This window comes from Gallinula chloropus (genome assembly GCF_964237585.1).
Source record: "Gallinula chloropus genome assembly, chromosome: 5".
NCBI classification, from domain to species: Eukaryota; Metazoa; Chordata; class Aves; order Gruiformes; family Rallidae; genus Gallinula; species Gallinula chloropus.
The window spans coordinates 21,635,174-21,658,807 of NC_140090.1; the positions used below are offsets into that span (position 1 = coordinate 21,635,174).

Consider the following 23,634-nt stretch of genomic DNA (forward strand, 5'->3'; position numbering starts at 1 on the left):
AGACATAGACCCATGCAAAGGACTACTACAAGTTGAGAAATTACTAAGGATAAAACTGAAGTTTATCTCATTGATTTCAGTGCTTCTTTATCTTAATAGTAGTCCGTTGACTGACTGATACTCAGCATGTTTCAGCTGCAGAGAGGTGGCTGCTGGCCAGCTGTCTCTGCTGCCAATATCAGAGTAGCCTCCATGTCTGGTCACTAGGGGATAGTTAAGGATTGGAAGCTTGATCGCATGGGGCAAGTGACTGCTTGCCTCATCTCTGCCAGACAGGCAGACTTTTCCAGTCTGATTATTAAGGGTGGAAAGTTCCTCAGCCTCACAATACCTGAGCTCTGTATTTGGTACAACATGTCAGCAGGCCCAGCTTCTGTCATTCCTCCTCTAAAGTGAATGCTTATTTATTTTAGTTAGCTCTCATTAAAAGACAATATTTGCTGCTTCTTACTCTGGAAACCTCAGTTCAGTACCACTATAATGGTTGGATTGCTATGGCATATTGTGTAACACAGATTGAACTGTTCAGATGGTTTTCATTTTCTTATCTTGCACAAGTAAGTGCAACACCACACATTTTTGTGGAGATAGGTGGCTGAAAAAAAGACAATTAACACTATACAGGAATTAAATAGAAAAGGAGGAGTTAGTCACAATCCTTTCCTAAGGGAAAGAGCAGATGCAATAGAGGTAGCTCTACTTGGCTTCCTCTACCGTCTTTTCACTACACACACACACACAAAAATTCAAATGAAGGGGAGCTAAATTTAAGTAGAGGAAAAGAAAAATCAATTATGTCATAATTTGGTAATAATGGAGGGACTGAAAATTCCACATGGTCTTTATTCTCAGTTATGTAGGTAATGTGTAATTCCAGTGTTTTCATAAAATCAGACACATGACATAAGGGAAAACTTCTGTCTTTATTCTTTGTAATTTACAACATTATCTTGACCCTGATCAACCTACTTGAGGTTGCTCTGGACCCCATTTCTTTGCCTTTTCTCGATCCCACTGTAACATTTATCCCTGGAGTCCAGGAACCTCAACAAAAGGGTTCTTCTCCTCCTTTAGGTAATTAGTCCCCAGACTGACTCTGCTTTTGCCTGCGTTTTGTGTACTTAAAAGCTTTTCCTGCTCAGGGAACACTGTTTTACTCCAAAATCATAATATTTCCTGATCATAGCTTAAGTTTTCTTTTACATATTGTCTCACTTTTTAAGCTGCAGTCCTGCCAGACTAATAAACTGCTTCTTTCCCCTGCAACCCTCAGCCTTCTTATTCAGCAACTGCTTGTTGTACATGTCAACTATGGCATCGATACTGTATTTTCTTCATTATTCAGCCCTTTCTTTTATCAAGGTATTTCTACTTAATGCTTGAAATAAACCCTGCTAAAAATAAAAGTTTTTGAATTGTGGGTTTAAAGGTACATTGAAATATATTTTAGTCTTTTGCCCTAAGTGCAGTCTGTATCACTATCTGTGGTTTATGCTGGAGCTTTATTATTAACTGCTCACAGGTGTCAAGAATTCAAACAAATTCATGTCAGATAAAAATACAGAGGTAATTAAGTTCTTTAGGTACTCAAACCCAGAGACAGTCCATGGAAATAAAGGATACAGATATCTTCAAAACATTATTCAGTGCCATTTCCTTTGCCATTTTGTTTTACTGCATGTTTGCGACTTCATTTAGTATTTCGAGTGATTGTTTTGTTCTGCTCTTTTTAATGAACGGTGTAAATTCCAATCTGTGTACATGTTTTCAATATTATTTTTAGGAGAAGTATTTTAAATTTTTTATTTTGCTTGCAAGTAATTGAAAAAATATGAGATGTTATTAATTTTCTAGTTTTAATTGAATATATCTATACCTGGCTCCTTACCCTGTGATAAAACTAGGTAAAACTTCTGATTCTGTAAAATTTTTTATTAACTCAAATCATGGGACTGGCGATTAAAGAGGTGTTTTGGGAGTGTTTTTCTACTATGTATTTTAATACATTCTAAGCTGGATTCCTATTTAAATTAGACATCTTCTCATTTCAAGACCTGTTTTCTTTGCCTGGGCTGTGCCAAGTGGTCACTATAACAGTGAGAATGTATGGCCCTGTATAATTTCCAGCTGCTGTTAACATTGCAAACACTGGAGCCACCCCTGTGAGGTGCTAAGTGCTTTTTCTGTCCTCTGGTTCAGTAAAAGTTGAGGACATTCAGCACTGCACTGCGCACAGCCAGGTACCAGTCTGCATTTCAGGCTCTGCAGGATTTTTCTCTGATCATAACTATGTTTTTTAGCTTTCAGGGGATACATTGTTCGTAAAAACTACGCAAGACTGAAAACCAGCACTGGCTGTGTAGCAGATCCTCAGCTTATGAGCAGCTGCTCTACTTCCAATTTTGACTGTGAAGAGTACTGGTGAGTCGAATCTTTTGCTGTCTATTATCTAACAGAAGTCTTTTTCCACATGGTGAGATCTGAAAGGAGCTTGTGTGTCATCATGATTCAGCCAGCTTTTAGGGAATCTGCCATTTTCTGAGGATGAGCACCTGCAGATTAGCCGTTCTCCCCATCAGTTTAGTCATCTCAGTGTTCTCCCAGTTAGTGGAGTTAGACCTACTTGTGGTGCTGTTCCTCATGGGATGCTGTCCTGTTTCTGTGCACTTCTCAAAAGTACCCAGAATACCTTAAGATTGTGGACAGGATTGCCAAGTGCCAGGCATTTCAGAAACAACCGCAGTGCATGTCACTAAATTCTCCAAAGTAGAAAGTTATCCTTCTGTCTGTAGAATTCCATGCAGACCAGCAATGTAAAAAACAGGTATGACTGACAGAAAGCCTAGGAAACTGTAATAGTGATGCCCTTCTCTTTGTAGAGGAAGGGTATTTTAGCCTTTACTAGTGAAGTCAGTTCAGACAAATGTCCCACCGACATTTGGGTATGAGAGGCAAGAGGAATCTGTCCTCCTGTGGCATGGACATGGGGACATCTCAGTGCTTTTTCCAGTTCTTATTTCTGCAATTTACCATCATAGCTCTCTCTTTGGGTTGCCTCACTGCTTACTGGGGCAGTTTATGATTCCTTTCATGTTCATGCAGCTCCTTCTGTCTCTTAAGTACTTAACTGATGTGTATCCTGTCATCTCTTTAGAACTATTGATGGTCACATGGTCATCTGTTCTCCAATCTGCACTGATGGTTAAAAGTAAGAGTTAATAAGCTGTCTGTTATCAGTTTTATTTGGCATCCCAAAATGTAATTATTTACAATGTAAATAGACCTTTTTCTTTTTAGTGATCTAGAGCTCTCACCTGGACTTGTTTTGGAGGCACACAGCCTCTTTCAACGTTTTCCTTCATCTTTTTTTATGTGTAATTAGCCAGAAATGGCTTTCTTCACGTTTTGCATTAGACTGTTTCTGGAATTTCTTGTTGCTCTCCAAATAAATGTTTGTTTTTCTGGATTAGGTACAGCTTCCCTAATTGTATGTCCCTTGAGGCTCACTAAGATTTTTATGGTTCAGTAACTGTTGAGGTGACTTTGAGCTCTATGCAGCACAAGTATGCAGACATTTAAAGATATTCAGCCACCAAACTTAAAACAAAATCAATGTCTAAACACCTTTAGATACCTGATCTGAAGATGTCCATCTAAAATACATTGGCCATTTAGGTGTTGCACCCAGTCCTGATTGCTATGCACAATCAGACAGCTAAATACAATCCTACCTTCTTTTGCCTGGAGTTGCTAAACCACCATTACTGCTGGCAGTTCTCAAATTTAACCTCAAAAAATACTACAGATTATTTGCTTAATCCTATAAATTTCTCAGCAATGGCCTTGGGTTCCAGTGATTTCTGTGAGACTTGAAAACATTCAACATTTCACAGGTGATGTTCAGAATCTTAACACTAAATCTGCTAATTTACTTCCCGTAAATCAAGCCTCACTTCTCCATGTAGCTGTTAAGAGGCTGTTGTGCTTCAAGCATATGGCTGTTCAGTCATACAGGAAACTTGTAGGAAACAGGAAGGCTGCTGAATAATAGTGCAGATGTTTAACACAGTAGTGGTAATCTGTCCCTGGAGAAGACAGCCTCAGTGTGGCTTCACATACCGTGGAACTGAAGTATAGAACAATAAAATATTATTTTCTCTTCATTTCCTTTTTATCTTTTCATTTATTTTTGTTTTCATTTTTTTTCTAACTGGTACTTTTGGAAAATGAAGAATGAGTTTAAAGATACTCCGGATCAGAAAGCAAAATTATATGCAGTTCTGTTATATGCACAGACATTTAAATGTATGATACCTGCTACTTTTTCAAAGATCTGTTTAAAAAAGAAGTCACAGTTTTGTAATACATACAATGCATTCAGTTTTACAAAGTAATGAATTCCAAAGTGTTTGGAAGAAATGGGCACTTTACAAAAAAAAATTCCTTTAGGGAAATTGAATCTCTACACCTAGTTCATGCACTTCAGTCAGTGAATGCAGGACATAAGCAAACCCAAGCTAATAAAATCACGTAGGATGCTAATTAAATGCACACATTAGCTCATCCCTGGAAGTGTTCAGGGTCAGATTGGATAAGGCTTTGAGCAGGCTGATCTAGTGGAGGGTGTCCCTGCCCACAGCAGGGGCTTGGACTCAGTGATCGTTAAGGTCCCTTCCATTCTACAATTCTGTGATTTAGCATTGCATATTAAATGTTTTCTGCCTTTATATCCTTGACTTAAAAACCAGTATTAACAGTATTCAAATGCAGATATCTTTCCTGTATGAAACTGATGTCACAAGTAACTAAAGATGCACTGAGTATTGGCAAATATCTCTGACAGGCACAGAGTAGATGTAGGAAAATTTTGTAAGCAGTAGCAGGGAAGTGGCTTCATCTCATTGAAAAAACGTTTTTCCATTCAGCTCCACATAGCTGCAGAGTTGCCTGTGACCACTTCTACATTAAAAGGGTCATGGGATTAATCGTACACCTAGGAGACTGACATTATGTATGGTTCCTCCTCCCCAAACCCCAGACTGTGTATGTGACACTTGCCAAACCTTTTCTTGACATCATCAGCCACTGAAAGGAACCTGCATGCCTGCATGGCATGAAGGAACTGAATCACAGTCAAACCTTTTCCCATATTAGTTCATTCAGAACTCCAAAAGGGCAGCCTTGTCTTACGGAGCCAAACCTGGTCAAGACTAAATTAAAATGAGAAAAGTGTAAAACTTTCAGAGCCCTTTTTGCAGCTGTGCTGAGTAGCAGATTTACTTTTCTGTGGAGAGCTCAATAGTTAGCAGAGAAGGGAGGCCTGTGACAGGGTGTCCCCTCTCACAAGGCCAGCGTGGACACCAGCCTTACCTCGTGTCTGCCTCCGTCGTACAACTGTCATGGCATGAAATCAAAGATCCTGCATTTTTCAATGACATCACTACAATTTGTAGTTCATATTAGGGATCTCTTGAGCTAATTAGGAATAATCTGTGGAGAAGGGAGAAGTAATTTTCTCAAATGTCTTGTGATTCTTAACTTGTTAGACTGACAGATCTCTAGTGAATATATTTTTCATAAATGTTCTTGTTCTTAGCAGGATAATCTACAGTTCAGTGACTAAGGAACTTAATCTACACTACATTGTTCATGTTCTTGTTCAGACAGAGCTGTCATTTGCAAATATCTTTAAATCCCTTCAGAATCTCATCAAAGCATCTGTAACCTGCATGTTCCATCGTCTGCCTATCCACTTCACTCCCGAATGAAAATTGTGTTAAATAATACTGATCTAATACTTATCCTGGAAAAGGCTTCCTGTATCATTCTTTTCCTCTAGCTCACTGAGCTGTAGCTCACTGACTGCTAAATATCATGACATAAATTAGTTATATGTACATGATCAGTGACCTTATACTGTGTAGTACAGCAGAAAGCATTGTTTACACATAGTAAACAAAAAGTCACATAGTGACTTTTCACATATCTGTTATGTAAGTGTAACTGTGTGACAGTGAGTATCCTTTGCTCCATTATGGAGCTCTGTGTCTTAAGGATGCATGGTAGAAGATATCTGACATCAACAGCAGTTCATGCTCTTGAGTCAGATCTGCTGTGATTTTTCTCCTCACATCTTTCTCTTTTCAGCTAGTTGGTATCATGTTCACACTGGTCAGCACAGGTTCTCAGAAACCGTTTTAATAAAACTCTTGACATTTACAGGAGACTTAGGGAATCAAGATTGGATAATAAAGCCTGAACAAAACCATACAGGCATACCAACTTTGTGTGGTGTTTAGAAAGTTATAGACAAAGAATAACTATCAGCATTTCTCTGTTCTACAGGAAGTGTGCATCTGAAAGTTCCAGAAATGGGTCTATTTCTACTCCTTAATGGCTTGACTGATGAAGCAGAATCTGATTAATAAATTTGTATCAGAACTGAGTGATGGTTACATGGGTTTAAGAGGACAGGATTAGAATCAGAAACAGAAACACATGGACTGTAATGAACCACAGAATGAATGGCTGTCAGTAATGGCACCCTGCTCCAAAGTTTACTTTGGACACATACTACCTCAAACATGCATCACAACACTTTCTCAAAGACCTCAGTTAGTGTAGTATATTAGACACTGCATTTCAAGAAAATGAGGAGGTCCCTCAGCAACAAAAATTATCACATCTCTGTAAACCATCATAAGGGGAGATCTCTAAGGGAGGTGGAAAACTGAGAGTACAATGCAGTATCATTTCTCCAGTCAGGCAAGGCTGATATGAAGAGGAAAGGTACAAACTGTTCTCTGTTGAGAATCAGGCAAGGAATAATGGGCTTGCATTGCAGCACAGGACAGTTAGGTCAGACATCAAGAAAAGCTCACTGATGCTGAGTTTAGGCCTGTGTAAGTTACCTTGGGAAGTTTTGACATCTCCATAACTGTAGATTTTAAAAATCAGCTTAGACAAACTTACAACAAAAGAAAAAATGAGTAGGTGTAGCTGATTTTTCTCAGAAAGTGGGGATGGCTCAGATGATTTGCCAAGGTTCTTTTTATGATTTATAAATTGAATGATTTCTTGAAGTGAAAAATTTCTGTACCAGTGGGTTTGGCATTGCAAGTCAGCCACTCTAGTAGCAAGTGCATGCCAGCAACCATTGCTGCATCAGTGTAGATAGTAAGTATAAAAATTGTTCTAGAGGAATTCTCCTTGTGTCAGCTTCACTTGCAACAGCATTGTTCATGTTCTTAGTCATGAAAAATGAAAAATGTTCACTTCTGAAAGTTCTGCAGCAGCTGAGGGTCCTCTGAAATAGCATGCAATGGGGATTCACCTATGTGGACACTGGTGGGTTAGGAGATAAACATAGTAAATATCTCATGGATCACTGAGAGTAGAGAATAAACATGATTTCAGTCATACAAGCACAGATCAGTCCAGAAACAGGCTTAAAAACCAGCCTCAGATGCCACATTTGAAAATGTTAGCTATCATGGCTGATTGGGTCGTACAAACTACTGCTGAGCTGCCCTCCTGGTGCTATTGCATTTTTCATATTGCATACCAGCCAAATTAGCAGAATAGCTCCAAGACTCATTTCAAGGAGCTGCGCATGTTTTCAGAAGGGTTCCTGCCAGTTTGATGTTGTGCTGAGTTGCCCTTGGCTGACCACCAGGTGCCCACCAAGCTGGTCTGTCTCTCCCCCTTCTCAACAGGACAAGGGGAGAAAAACACAACCAAAAGCTTGTGAATGAAAGCTAGTAATCATGAAGTAAATACTTAAATCAGCAACAGTACAGTCTGTGGAAGGATGTGTCATGCACCAAATACAACCCAACTTAGGATTCTACTAGTCAGAAACACAACATGATTGGGATCCCAACAGAGGGTCAGGCTCTAAGGGCTTCAGAATTCCAGAGGCTGATACTTGCTAGCTTAAGCTGTGCAGAAGGCAGGTGTCTGAACTTTGTGTTCATGCTTTAAACATTTAAACAAGTCTTAGACCTTGCAAAATTAAATTGCTGGCACAACTGTACTAAATTCTAGATTTGTTTTCATATTGAAGGTAGAGATTAGTTCAAGTTCCAGATTTAAATCCAGATCCAACTCCCCCCCCTCAAATCTGAATATTTATTTAGATGATGATTCAGTCCATTTTGGTATTGTAGGCCATTGGCAACATACTCCAACAGCAAGTTTTGATTTTGACATGCACCACAGTAATATTTGAGGATTATTCATGATTTCTAGTTCATATTTGGTTTATTTTCTGCAGTATTGGGTGTTGTGGGAATGAATCATGTCAGCAAATACTTGTTTAATTTTGGGGAAAAGTGGCAAGGTACCGAAATAATACCACTAAATAGATGGTTATTTAAATAATATGTATATATACAAGATACATAGTCATAAAGAACTTTACAGATCATATCTTACATGTACAAATGCAATGTCAAATACAGTACTAGACATATTTTATATTTCAAGAAGTGTGCCAATACAGAATAAGAATGTTTTTTTATTAATGAATCCCTCCATTTCCTCCAAGGACAACATCAGTTTAAATTTAAATTACAGTTTAGGCAGAATGTTTTCTTTCTTTACCTCAGAATAAAAGGGAATTTAAATTCCCCAAACCTGACAAGTAAATCCAGACTTCATTCACTAAGTTACAGAAGCATTACAGAGAAGTTGAATGTTTACCATGTTCCTGAATGCTTCATTTTGTTCCCACACCCTGCAGTAGCTTTTTGACAACTGTGATGCCGTCATTCTTGTGATTAGTGTGAAACAATTCAACTCAATGCTCTTGAGCTTGGGTAACACATTCAGACAAACTTAATTAACCTAGGAGGTTAAACCCTATTGCAAATAACACTTGAAATACTTCAGTAGCCTCTGTCAACGTCACAAAATAAATGTATTAGATAATACATATGCATGATGATATACAGCTGTCAAATGCAATACAAAATAGTCTAAAATGTTTCAAGTCCTTCGGTACTGTTATTTTAAACTGAAGTATCTCCAAAGGTACATTTTAAAGATGTGTTTTTAAAGGTAAAATGTGTGTGTGGCCAGATACATTTTTTTTAAACTCCAACGTGTTCTATTCTTACATGAGTATATAACTACTGTAGCTGACTAAAACATAAGTATTGGCAAAAATGAAATTTGAGATAAAAGAGATTGTATTTCTTAATCAATAAAGCAATTTTGATACTTTCTGTTCCCCCTGCACTTTTCACTGTGACCAAAAGGGGTGAAATGTATTCAGTTTTGTGTAAAACTGAAAGAGCTGCTTAGTACCTTGTAAAGCTTTTCCTTATCTATGAAAAAACCTTTGACATGTATATATGTCTACATCAAAATCTGTGACTGGAACTTTGTATTTCAGATGTTTTAATCTACAAGTAGATATACAACTGCCATTAATTGCATTTTCAGAAAGCTTGTGAGCGTGTTGGAGAGTAATGATGCAGTGGATGAGGCGTGTTTTGACGATCCGAAAATTTTGCTTTTAAACCCAGTTTGAGGACTATGAGCATATCAAATAATATCTCTGAATGTTAGGGGGTTTATCCATGAAATGGAATCAGTAGCATCTTTTTTTTGGTTTTGCATAGCTCAAGATTCTGGAGCAAGTTCTGTCTGGGTGGACTTTACTGTTGAAGAGATCCACTGACTTCAAAGGCCTGCCAACAAGGATCAGGCCTGCAGAAGGTTCTTATGATACTTTAATTAGCATTAATGAGAGTAGGAGTTGGCCTTTAATATTTTTATGGTGACATCATGCAATGGCAAAATAATAACAGATACAGACAAAAAAAAAAGTCTAAGAGCTCTTACTCCTTGCTCTGTGCTTAACCCAAATGGCTTTAAGAGAGCCCAAAGCCATGTGTTTCACTTATTCCTCCTCTCAAATTTTGCCTGTCTAAATTTGAATTCTTTAAAAATAACTTTTCACAGCCCTGGAAAAAAGTTTCATGTAAAAACTTTTCAAATTAATTTTAATATATAACTTCAATTTCATAGAGTTCTCATAAACTCATTGCACACATATGCACATATCCACAAAATTTTAATGACAATTTCATTGCTCATAGCCTGTTACTGTGTTTAATAACATGCACTTCCTTATAAGAGGAAATGGGACTGGTCTGTGTTTTCTCTGAATTGATTCTAAGTGCATATTTAGAAACTGGGGGAGGGAGGTAAAGGGAAAATCAACAAAAAAATGGTGTATGCCAATAAACCTTCTGTAAGAATGAAGGAATTACAATGTTTAAACTACATTTTTTATTTTTTGATGCTTTTAGGCAGCAAACCAGTAGCGAGTCTTCTCCTGTGGTGTGTGATTTTCTTGACAAACAAACAAAAAAGGTACTACTAAGTTTATATTCTAAAATAACGTCACATTATAACTTCAAATTCCTGAGTCCACAGTTCTGCAACGTGTGCATGTCTGCTTGGCGTAGCCATCTGAACATGAAACCGTTAGTGATGTTTTGAAGTCTTTGAGACAAAAGCCTGCTTGCTAAGAACTTTAGTTCTGTAGAAAGACAGGGAGGTACAGTGAATAAGAGAATCAAAAGGCTGGAAATTTGCTGCTGAGAATAAATGCTAGCTGCTCCCTGAGGTGATTTGTCTGTGCACTTCACTTTCTACAGATGTTAGAGACTCTTTTTTAGTAAGGACCTGAGGTTCTTTGGTAGCACTTTGATATCCTGCTCGAATTCAATATGTGAAATGGAGGAGTCGCTCTGTGACTTGGAGCACAGCATAGTCTTTGAAGTCTGATCCAATTTTTGCTGCTTACCATTTGATGTTGAAAGGATGAAATGGAGAAAATGTACAGTTTTTGCCAGTAACTCTGCTGAGCATATGTAAGATTAAAAAAACAAAATCCCTTGGATGATGTACTTAGAAATGTTAAGCAGATTAATACCTTCCTATAGCTTTTTTCTAAAGATACAAATTAACTATGAGACGAAATCAGCATACAGTGCATGCTATGATTTAACTGCATGAGGAAAGGGGATAAATAAGTTAAATGGAAAAAGTAAACAAATGTTTGTGACATGGGTGCTAAGTCAGTGTTGCTGAAAGCCACAAGAATCTTGTGTAACTTAAATCTGGTATTAGACATTTCACACAGGCTTAGAAAATAAGAAGTTGCTTTCTATGAGATCACAACTATAAGTTATCATGGCAGAGGGGAATCAATATATTTCTTATGTGCCTAAACCAGCATTCTTTATTCCAGGACTTGGATGAGATTTCTACTTCTCCATTTATGCAAAAATATTCATTTGAAAAGAATGATTCACATTTAATTAGCCAATCCCAGGCAGTTGCAGACCATCAGTTGTCAAGTCCCTTGAGAACCGGTAAAAAAGGAGGTAAGAAATACTGTAAAGTACCAAGAGATATTTTGATTCTATTTACAAGCTACATGTTGTCAGGATGTAACTTGCATTATATATTAATGAGAACTTTGAACAAGCCCTTGGAAAGCAGGAAACATAAAGGGAAGAACTTTCTTCTACAAATTTTCAACCTGGAAATGGAAAAAAGCCCTTAAGTACCTGAATTACAGGGGCAGAAGTATGAAGATTTTTAAAATACAGTTTCTACTAAAAATGTGGTTAACAATCTCATAATACTTTTTTAGTGAAATCAAATTGACTTTCTAAAGCTCCAGCTTTCCTTCGCCTTCCAGCCTCCAAAGTAGAAGACAGTAATTAATTTTCTCATGTTTGGCAGAATGAAAGACAACTTGTTTGTTTACATACACAAAGATTCAGTGAGCAACACAGGAAAGTACCATAATTCTACAGTCTATGCAATGTGGGGTTTTATTTTATTTGCTGATGTGTTATTTTTGCCATGGTCAGTAACAGTTTAAAAACTTGAAGTAAAACATTATGACATTTGTTGAGTTTTAACTGGTTTATCTTTGAATATTCCAGGAAATCATTTACCTCTCAGAATACTTTTCACTGTTATTGTAGTTATTGTGTCCTTGCAAATCTGTGAATACAGACTTCAATAGTGGGTCATAAAATACCTTCTACAATTTAATCTTAAGTAGGTTGCTAATATGATGGCTATGATTATTACTGAAAAAAAAAGTTGTTTATAGTTTTGTACCGTACATTAACATTTCTGCTCATTATTTAATGGAGCATCTTTCATCTTGTAAGTCCACAAATATTTATCTGAATACATGAGCCCTAATTCTGCAATTTATGTGTTTAAACTTTACTGAGTTCAGTTAAACAATTTACAATGAAAAGGTAAGAAGATAGGTATTTATAGGAAGATCCTTCTGGTTTTTGTCTTCTACACAGGCATAATGTGCTTTCCATGCTAAAAACAGAACAGTATGTAAACATAGCAGGTTGAGAAATCCATTGTTCTCTCTTCATGTATTTCAGTCCATATGGGTTTTGAATCCATAGTGTGGGACTGCAGGGGATGTGTGCATTACTATCTGAAATTATCACATGTTAAACAATAAACCTGTCAAACAGAAATAGCTTCATTGCAGCAAATCCTCTCAAGGAAACCAGGCAGGGCCCGAATCTGTCACCCTTCCCCTCACTGGATATTGTACGTTACCCTGCAACTGATGTCCTTGAAATCAAAGACACTGTGTCTGAGGGAAAACAATCTGAGAGAGTAAAACTGGCAGAACTACACCCTTAGCAAGCATGTGATTCAGAGCCATTACCCAGTAATTTAGAGAGACTTCACAAAATATGAAGTGATACAATAGAATGGGAAGGAGAGATAAATGCAACATCGATCTGAACTGCTTAGGAAACATGTACGTGTAAATGAATAAGCATGGAAATTCAGAGAAGTAAGGAATTTCCTAGTTAAGCATGCATACACTCTGGTGATCATGTAAGTCATACTTCAATGGGTAACTGTTAAGGAAGTAAACCTGCTGAAGAATACCAACTTCCTTGGGTGCTTTTATAAGCACAGCTTGCATTCAGACATTCAGATGCTTCCACACACTGCTCAATCTGTATTCAATTTTATTGGGTGAAGTATACTTTTAAGAAGAGAATGTTGTTAGGCCTGTTGTGAAAACCAGGTGAAATAGCAAATATCTTTTTAGAATAAGAACACAAGCATAAAATGCATGTGTTAAATAATGTAAATCAGCTGTTATTCATACACCAAAAAAAGCTGTTCACTACATGGACAGTGTAAAAATTGTAATTTTTCATAGTGAAGCATTATTCTGCAATGATATAGATTGATTTTGAATTCTCTTTAAGTTACATTACAGCCAGAACTGCCAGCCTGGGGGTAGTGCTGTGGACCTGGAACACAGAGGCCAATGGGGAAGGGAATGTGACAGGTTTCTGCACTGGTCTGTGACCCAGTTATGAAGCAGTGTTGATGTTTGCTGGAGGAGAGTCTGTATCCAGGCTGAAGCACAAAGGGAAGGACAGGCTGTTTATTTGTCTTGAGGCCGCAGTAGGTGAGGTTCTGGTGCAGTCAGTGGGGGACAGAACACAAAAGGGGAAAATGGCTGATACAAGTTTACATATTTTTGTATTAATCAAGCAGACTATTCACTCACATCTTGTTATCCAGCTGTCTAATAGCACAGGGTGCCTGCTCTCAGTAGAAGATTGGCAAAGGAAAAATAGACCAGGAAATTTCCACAAAGATCCTGCAAAGACTGTACTCTGTAATTAATGCAGAAACAAAAGCCTATTTTTCACTTCAAAAGCCTTTACACTGGGTCACAGAAAGACTGAGCAGTATGGCCAAACTGCATGCAGCACAAGTGAAGTGCATGCATGCACTGTGATTGCAGAGTCACAGGTACTGGCTCTACGCTGCCCAGGTGTTCCTGTGAGCTCTGCCAGCATTGTGGGGCAGGACTAGTAGCCAGAGGCCAAGGTAGTGGTAGTCCCTTAGACAAGATAAATAGTGAGAATTTCTTTAATTATTAATGAGGAGTGCTTCGTAGGGAATTGACCATTGTAACTTTGCCTCAAAAGTAAATATGACTCAGATTTTCTGAGATGCAAAGGAAATAAGTTTGTAAAAGGCAAGCTAAAAGTATCTCTGCATTGACCAGAGGGTGATGTAATTTTTAATGCTAAATCGGACATTTTGAACAAGTGAGAAAATACCCTGGCCGTGGACTTTCACTTGTTGGGAGAACAGTGTGTGTCTTCTGCTGGTGTTCAATGTATGCCTTGCTCCTCATGCTACTGTCTGCAGTGGTGAAACTTTGCCAGTGGTAGAGAGATTTGCCTGGGTTCTGAGAGAATTGGGATTCTGCAAGCTGCAGTGTCTGAGGTAGTGGAACTGTCACTCTAGTTGCAAAAGTCAGTAGGTCATTTTCAATAATTTTAGATTCCTTAATCTTTTGTAGTCTCAAAACTAGTGGAAATTAGGGCCTGGCATGTTTTAAGCTGGAGTCCCAATAGTCAGTGTCCCATTTAGAATATTTTCCTTGCAATATGGATTTTTATTTTGATGTTGCTCATATTTCCTTTTAAACCAATTATAAGAATCTGATTTGGTGAATCTGTGTTAGGTTTGGAGAAAACAGTGAAGATAATCACTGTTTTTCACGCTGGTGGGTGGCAAGATTGAAATGTGTGAAGTTATTGCATGCTGGGGAGGAAGGCTGCTGCCCATCTCAGAAGGTACTGTGGAAAAGCTTTAGTAAGGGGCATTGTGGGCATGGAGAGACATTATGCCCAAAATATTACTCTGTGGTTGTCATCACACAGGTGATACTTACAGGTTTATCACCCTAAATGGGAAATTTTAATCATGATGACTTCATTAATTGTTAGGGCTTAAATCCAGTTTTAAATAAGTGATCCTACCTTCCTTCTGCCAGGACCACAATCATGTTAAAACACCCAGGCCACAGAGAATATACGTAGGCGACTGGTCTTTGCTTCAGAGTAGAGTTTTCTCTGAGTCAGGCTATGTTACTGAAAATACTCTAAGCTGCCTCAATCTCAGCCCTAGAGTACTGTCTTGATTTGAAACCTTGGGGTTCTATGTGAAAAGTGCTTAAATATAGGGAACCATTTTACTCTACATGGTAGATTAACATAATAGCAAAATTTTAACTCTGATATTTAATTCCTAGTTGTGCATTGCTTTAAATAAACAACAGCTACAACAAAGGACTAGTCATTAGTAGGTCGTAAATGGGGACACATTTTGTCCTTTGATTCACAGACAGTCAATATCCCAGCATGACTGTAATAGGTGTCATGGTAAAGAACAGGCAGTATCTCATGCAAGATGTGATATCAAGGTCTGGATGCCTTGTAACCAAAGATGCCACTTCACTGTCTGCAAGTGAGTGATCACTGCAAGGCATTCAGCTGTTTCTCTCTGTGTAGCTCAGCTTCCTGTTTGATTCCATTACAGCAAACCTCCCTTCTCAAATGAAGAACAAAACCACTGCTACATAATGTAGTGTGAAATACTGCGCGGACTTTCGACTAGTTGTCATTGGCAGATGGGATGATACTGACACATGGATGTCATTAATTTCAGAATCCTATCATTCAGGATTTTAAGTGAAAGAATTTGTAATCTATTTAGAATTATTTTTGGTCGTTTAATCAGGAGTTTCGTTTCATCATTTTTAAGCCCCCCACTGAGACTAATTTTACATTGAGGGGATGTAAATCACGAAAAACTTGACTGTAGTCAGTAGAATCATAACAGTGAGCAGAATTGGGTCTCTTGCTTATAAAAAATTTACATGAAAAATTCCCTACACATCTGGGGCTTGGGGTTTTTTGGGGCAAAGGATTTGGAGCGAGTGTTAAGTGAGTCAGGTTTGAGTTGGTCCATCAAATTCAAAGAAAAGAGCTTGATCACAGGGCAAGAAACACTGAAAAGGCCAAAGTAGTGTTACCATAGTTTGATCTGATTGTACTGAGGATGCTGTAGCTATGTGTAAGGCCTGTGACATCTCCACAGTATTCTCCTACTGCATACTACACTAGAGCAGAGGAATTGCTATTAGCTGTGTTGCAGTCAAAGCCTCAAGCAGAGGAGTTGTGGATGTGATATGTTGTATAATTGTTGTAGTTTAACCCCAGCTGGCAACTAAGCAACACAGCCAGTCGCTCACTCACCCCAGTGGGATGGGGAAGAGAATTGGAAGGGTAGAAGTGAGAAAACTCATGGCTTGAGAGAAAGTCAGTTTAATAGGTACAGCAAAAGCCAGGCAGACAAGCCAAGTAAAACCAAGAGTTCATTCCCCACTTCCCATGGGCAGGCAGGTGTTCAGTCATTGACAGGAAAGCAGGGCTCCGTCACATCTAACAGTTACTTGGGAAGGCAAACACCATCACTTCGAACATCCTCACCCTCCCTTCTTCCCCCAGCTTTATGTACTGAGCCATATGATGCCATATGGTATGGGCCATCCCTTTGGTCAGTTGGGGTCAGCTGTCCTGGCTGTGTCCCCTCCCAACTCCTGTGCACTCCCAGCCTACTTGCTGGGGAATGGGGTGAGAAGCAGCAAAGGCCTTGGCTCTGTGTAAGTGCAGATCAGTAACAGCAAAAACATCCTTGTGTCATCAGCACTGTTTTCAGCACAAATCCAAAGCACAGCCCCATACTAGCTACTGCAAAGAAAATTAACTCTATCCCAGCCAAACCCAGCACAATAAATTCCGTTTAAAGGATCCCACTACTTTAGAATTCTTTGGTTCTTGAGTCAAATCTGACTGGGAAAGAACAGGGAAAAGAGTCGCTGCTTTTTCTTTTTCCATTGGAAGCTTGAGTATCACTGGATCACTGGCCTCTTCACACATGGGGTAAATGCTGGGCTTTGGGCTTAGTAAATAAATAGAAATCATGTTTCCAAATCGTTCATTTTACCTTACAAATGTATAAGTAGAAGTCATAGGAAGGAGAAGATATTTTTAGGATGTCTCTTGAGAAAATAAGCTTAAAATGAAGCTACATCTCAAAGTAATTTATTGTTTCTATCATTATAATAAATTATAATCACCTTTCCAAGGTTGTATATTTAAGCAGATGGAATTTGGTTGTGCAGGTAAGCTGATTACTGTGCACTGCATTGCACATGATGGGACCATGCAGGTGGTCCCAGGAGGGACCATCACCCCCCATCCCATGGAATGCTTGAGTTTCCACTCTCTGGATCTGTGCTGGGTGGGAGGCTGTGTGCTTCACTGGTCATTAGGGTGAGAAACACACTACCTCAATTTTAGTAATTCAGTCCTTCCTTCACCATATAGTTCCAGCATGGATTCCAAAAACCTGACTGCAAGCCTGAGTGAATTCAGCTGAACTTCTCTCAGCCTTATGTAAAGTTTTCAGCTGAGACTGGTACTGTTGATGTTTGTATTTTGAACTCATTCACCCATAGAGGCTTTCTGTTAGGCCTTTTGTGACTCTGATGGCATGATGATGGGGGTTGAACTAGATGATCTCTGGAGGTCCCTTCCAACCCCTAAAATTCTGTGAATCTGTGATTTGCCAACTGCATTTTACTGAAATAACAGACCAAAAATCTGAGAAGAAATTGGGCTGTTCTTAAGTTTTACTTTACTGCCTATCTCCTTAATTGTTTTTTTCCCTCCAACAAAGACACAAACTGTGACAAGTGATAAATACAAGCTTTGATTTGTTAAACACATGTTAGCTCTGTGCTTAGCCCTAGGCAGTGAATTTCATTACAGACTGGTTTACTTCTGGCTTGGTTATTGTGATTGTTTCCAATGCAAAAAGATTTGACCTACAGCCATGACTGATTAGTATCAAAGGTGAGAAATAAAATAAAATACAAGTAAACGGCACAGTTAAACTACAATAAAGTTCTCCAGAGACAGTTCAGTACTTGTTCTATATCTAACAAGTTGAAATTCAGCTCACAACAGCTGCATTGCAATAAAAAGAGACTTCAGATATCTCTCTCAGTGAAATATTGAAAAATAATAGTAAGAAATATGAGAAATTTAATAACGTTGAATAATACATGCAGGATAATGCTGTGCCAAAATAAAAAATAATTGATGTTCAGTCTCTCCTCTTAACACATAATATCTACCACTGCCATTCCAATCCAAGCTGCAGTTCACCTGCTCTTTCTATCTTGTCTGCTCATAGCATATAGGTTGGTCTGTGCCCTTCCTTTTGACATTTCTTTGTTGGTAGTTAAACTTTTTCTCATGCAATACTTTAGCATTCCATTTTTATTGCTTTAATTTTCTCTTAAGTATTCTCTAGCAGCCTTACTTTTACTACTTTGCCACAGTTACTACTGCTCTGAACCAGCAGTATATCTCAGATGACTGATGTACTTGTGCTGATACTGTGGTTCCTAATTCATTACTCTTCTGTTTCTAAAACACCACACCATTTTACCTAAGTAAATTTTGTTTGAGTAAGTAAAGTGAACACAGAGCTTTGAGGGTGCACATAAAGTTCTCTCCTAAGAGAACAACTATAATATTTTCACAAATTTTATTTTGTTTGGCAAAGAGAGAGACAATTCAGAATTTTTTTTTTTTTTTTTGCTTTTTCCCACTATCAGAAAACTTTAGATAATGTCTTCATTTCAGGTCGTTTTCTAAGAAAACAGTTAATACTCGACTTTGATAGAGCTATGTGTTACCAAATAATTTCTGGTTCCCTGTTGATATTAAAAATGTGAATTCATTGTAATGAATTCCACACACCTAAGTCTTAATAGCTGGATTTCAGATCTTTCTTTCTAGAAGACACTGTATGTTTTCCTGAATTATGTACCTTTTTACAGTTCTTCACGGACACTAGGAGAAAACATGGTGGTAAAAACAGTACCATAATGAATCTGATAGTGACAGAATGGTTCATGAGGTGTGGAATAGCTCAGAAAATGCCCTAACAAATTCATTTCTGAAAAGAAAAAAAATTGTGTTTCAAAATCTTATATGCTTTGTATGTGTTTGGACTTTTTTTATATTCTAGTTTGGGTCAATATTCTAGTGGATTGTGATTGACTGCCAAAAATCATGTTCAGCTTCATAGAAACCCAAATCATGATATAGTGATTTGTATGGTTGATCAGTCTTAATGAGGGAAAAAAATACCTCTGACAAGTAAAGGATATATACTCAGGACAAAAAATTTGCAAGCACACGTGAAGATCTAGAGACTACAAGTTACTCATAGATACAGTTTGATAAATAGGTATTTCATTCAGTAAATCATGAACTGGATGTGAAGTATTTGGGTGGAAAGAAATTCCCTTATGTCGGTTATTCATTAGCTCTGCTCATGTCAATGGTTGTATTCCTTGGCTATCCATCCTCACCTCTGTCTACTCACTGGAAGTATTTTATATTTCAGTTCTCTCATGGATAACCTCAGCTGATTATAATTGTTGAGTTGAATACAGCAATAGCAAATACTAGCTTGTAGCAGTAATTACCAGCTTGCAGAGTTCATTTCTGACCCCAGGCAAGGATAATCTTCCTTGAGGATCTTCCTTGCATATGTAGAGAATTATTGGGAGTCAGTTGGGCATTGGCTGATGCTGGCAGTACACCAGAAAAATAATTCCACACTCCCACCTTCCATGCTTGTAAGACCTTTTCCCCAAGGGAAGATAAGAATACCAAAATCACGGGAAGTGTTGTTATTGCTGCCAATGGGAGAAGGAGGAGCTGCCTTCCTGTGGGTGACCAGGCAGGCAACAAGCATCTCTTAGCCATAAGACAACATATATGAAAGAATGGTTTTATGAATTCTAGTATTTGTTTTCCTAACAATATCCTGGTGCCCATTATTTACTGTTAAGGTTTGTCCTTCCTTGTACAAGTCAGTGTTTTTATGCAGAAGCATAAGCAATGCACAGTGTGAGAAGGCAGGAAACACAACTATATCATGACTAAGTATCGCTTCTTGCTTGTCATGTTGGTCTGCCCTAGCAGCTGGGCTAAATCTAATGGGGAGAATGCAGAGATAGCTAACAAGCTGAGCAGCATCAAGAATACCCATGGAAGACCAAGTCATCTTTAAGATGTCCTTCCTTATCTGAGTCTTTTACATTTTGTAATGAATCAAATATGGAGAATATGTGTGATTGCCTGGTACTCTGGTTGGAGAGTTACACCAGTTCTTTACCATCAGCTGCAGGTCGTTGTTTTCTGTGTGGACTAGCAAGTATCATAGAATCATAGAATCGTAGGGGTTGGAAGGGACCCTGAGGGATCATCGTGTCCAACCCCCCTGCCAAAGCAGCTCCCCAGCTCATGTTGCACAGACAGGCGTCCAGATGGGTCTTGAATATCTCCAGAAAAGGAGACTCCACCACCTCCCTGGGCAGCCTGTCCCAGGGCTCTGTCACCCTCACTGTGAAAAAGTTCTTCCACATGTTGGTGTGAAACTTCCTGTGCTCCAACTTGCAGCCATTGCCCCTTGTCCTGTCTCCACAGACCACTGAAAAGGGGTCCATTCAATTCCCCCTGCATCCCATACTTAAGATATTTATAAACATTAATTAGGTTCCCCCTTAGTCTTCTCTTCTCAAGACTGAACAGTCCCAGCTCAATCAGCCTTTCCTCATAGGGTAGACGTTCCAGGCCCTAAATCATCTTCGTAGCCCTTCTTTGGACTCTCTCAAGAAGATCCCTGTCCTTTGTATACCAGGGAGCCCAGAACTGGACACAATACTCCAGGTGGGGCCTGACCAGGGCAGAGTAGAGGGGCAGGATCACCTCCTTTGACGTGCTGGCCACACTCCTCCTGATGCACCCCAGGATCCCATTGGCTCTCTTAGCCACCGAGGCACACTGCTGGCTCATAGCCAACTTGTCATGAACCAGGACCCCCAGGTCCTTCTCCACAGAGCTCTTCTCCAGCAGGTCATCCCCCAGCCTGTACTGATACGAATGGTTATTCCTTCCCAAGTACATCTTTGGTTCTTTGTGCCTTTGAGTGCAGTGCTGTTCTTGGGACTCCCTCTCACCCATATGCTTATGCTTGCCTCATGCACACACACAAAAGTCACATTCAGAACAAGCAAAAAAATATGACATTGTTCCAGCCTCTTTTTGTAGTACTGGGATTTGCAAACACCAAAAATGCCCTCCAGCAAAGTGGCGCAATTGTTTTTCCTACATTCTTTTAATGCTGTTCTTTACTGCATATTCTTAGCTATGATAAAGAGCATGACTATCAAATGAATAACAGTAAGCTTGTGGGTTTTAAAAAAAAAAGTTTGCTGCAGCTCTACAAAAAGACCTGTGAGCTAATTTGCATAGTAGCATATATGGGTTTAGTTTTAAAAATTCAGAACAACCAGCTCTATAGTTAAAAATAGGTTAAAGGGATATTTGTGTACCAAAAATCTTTAAGCTCTTGATTTGCTTTTAGAAACAGGTAGATATATTTGAAGTTCAGATCTGCATCTTGTCTTCCCTAATATCCCAAAAGCCCACAGGTATAACATTCCAGTTTGGGTTCACCCTTCATATTTTGCTCATCAGACTTAGAGAAGAAGTGATACCAATTTCTTTCATCTGTTGTTGCCCATGTGCTTTCAATTAATTTTTCATTCATAAGAAACTGATAAATTGGAAGTAGTACTGCTTTTAATCTCTTCATAAGGGTCTGCCCCTCACAATGGTATTCAGAACAGCTGTTATGTTGAGTCCATAGTATATATATCAGTTTTCTATCTGCTGTATCAAGGTTCATGCTTTGTGCCTTTTGATCACTGATTTAGGGCCCAAGAAGAGTGAATTCCTCAGCTTCATATCTAAAAGAGCTTAACTGCTTTAGGAAAGTGAAACGCTACATGAGTAGATTAGATATTTTCATTTGCAAACTGTAGTTTATTTTAAAACATTCCCTGAGAGGATTTTAGTCAACAGGCAGAGATTTCTCAGGGCATTGCAAATGAAGGATTTTCATTATTGCACTACATCATCATGAGCAAATTGGAGCCTTAAACTTTGAGATTCCCTACATGGGAATACCACACAGCACAAGCTAGGCATGCCACGCATTGAGGACAATCACTGTTAATTCTCACCTACAAAATAAACATGCACAGTCAGAAAAGCAGTGTCAACAGCTTGTAGAGTTGTAGAGGTTTATCTTGTGACTTTGCAAGGATGGGCAATTTACTTCTTCAGCTTGCTTATCAATAAGGCAGAAGACAGTGTCCATGACAGTTGAAACCATGCAGAAGTTCACATAGAGGGAAAAGAGATGAGAGACATGGACAGATGACACTGAGTAAAATAACAAGCCAGAAGTGGAGTGCAGGAGTATAGCATTGAAGAAGAAAATCCATGCAGAGAAGCAGGATGAAGAAAAGAGAAAGAAGAGTGCAAGATGAAGAAGTGATGAAAAAAAAGGACTTTAGTTGCAGTAATGACAGATTGCTTGGTAGCCTTAGCAGTGCATCCTTAGTTTGCAACATCATTATTTGTAACATAGTGTTTCATTATGCTTAAGTGTCGAACATTAATTGGTCCAAAATCTTTGAAGACAAAGAACAGACCAGATGACATAAGGGAAATTTTCCCTTGTGCAATATAACCTTTTCTTCAGTAACCTTTTTTATTTCTTATTTACAAAGGTTGGAGGCTATCCAAAACAAGCAAAAAAACTCACAAAGTATGTCCATATATAATCTCACATCAGAAAAAGAGACAAGGTAAAACACAAAAGACTACAAATAGCACAGTCAGTTAGGCAGTTCACTCAGCTTTAGAACAGCATTCCAGACGCTAACAGACAGGAGAAACTGAGATTACCCCCAGTGTACTTCTAGCACTTAGAGTCCTACATCCTGTACCTCACTGTCCCATCGAGTGCTGCCATACAACCATAATGCCCTCTGCCTTTTAGAATTCCATTTGTCAAAATGCCAGGGATTTCAACAGGATCTAAATAAATCACTCTTAATGCCCAGTGCACACTGGGTTAAATTCTGCCCTAATTTTCTTTGTGGATTATATGAGGGTCATTGAGAGAGAACTGGTTTGGTTTTAAGTGAGTCGAGCAGGTTTTGTCTTTCCAGAAAAGGACTGAAGAAATTTTCAGTTTTCTTTCCTAATCTTAATTTTTATTCCTCTATTTTTGTCCACCATCTTTTTCAATGTTGGACCTAAAGAAGAGCTTACGTTTTTTTGATTAGGTTTAGGTCTGAATTCATTAATCTATTATTTTCTGCATCTTATCTACCCTTCCAAATGCACTGGAATTTCTGCAAGAGTTCTAAGTCAAGGTCGTGCTCTTCTGTAGCTTCTTGTGGTGGCTAGTTATCTCTTTGTGAAGTCCTATGACTATGCAGGGTCATCTGAAGCAGAACAAGATCGCCCTTGCTTTCTGAACATGATTCCTTAAAAAGAACATCTTTCAGATGAACTGATAGTTGCTTCTGAGAACCAGGGCCAGATTTATTCTTTGAGTCGGCAGACTATTTCAGATTGATGTTTAAGGTCACCCTTTGTCAGTGGGTTATCAAGAACTTTTATCCCTTCTCAAAGCGTGTCCCACATTGGTCTCTGATTAGAGCCTGTAGCTAATGAAGCAACACAAGAAGACGTTGGAAGAAACTAGTTTTTGTATTCTTGCTATTAAAAAAAT

General features: G+C 38.6%; 1 protein-coding gene across 1 annotated transcript in view; it reads left to right on the top strand.

Moving 5' to 3' along the window:
- MYO3B (myosin IIIB) overlaps positions 1-23,634 on the top strand; it is a 193,728-nt gene that overhangs the window by 140,946 nt on the left and 29,148 nt on the right. Inside the window, exons 32-34 of the mRNA XM_084265139.1 lie at positions 2,301-2,421; positions 10,320-10,383; positions 11,252-11,402. Of these exons, the coding sequence (XP_084121265.1) occupies positions 2,301-2,421; positions 10,320-10,383; positions 11,252-11,402 (336 nt within the window). The remainder of the gene's footprint in view (positions 1-2,300; positions 2,422-10,319; positions 10,384-11,251; positions 11,403-23,634) is intronic.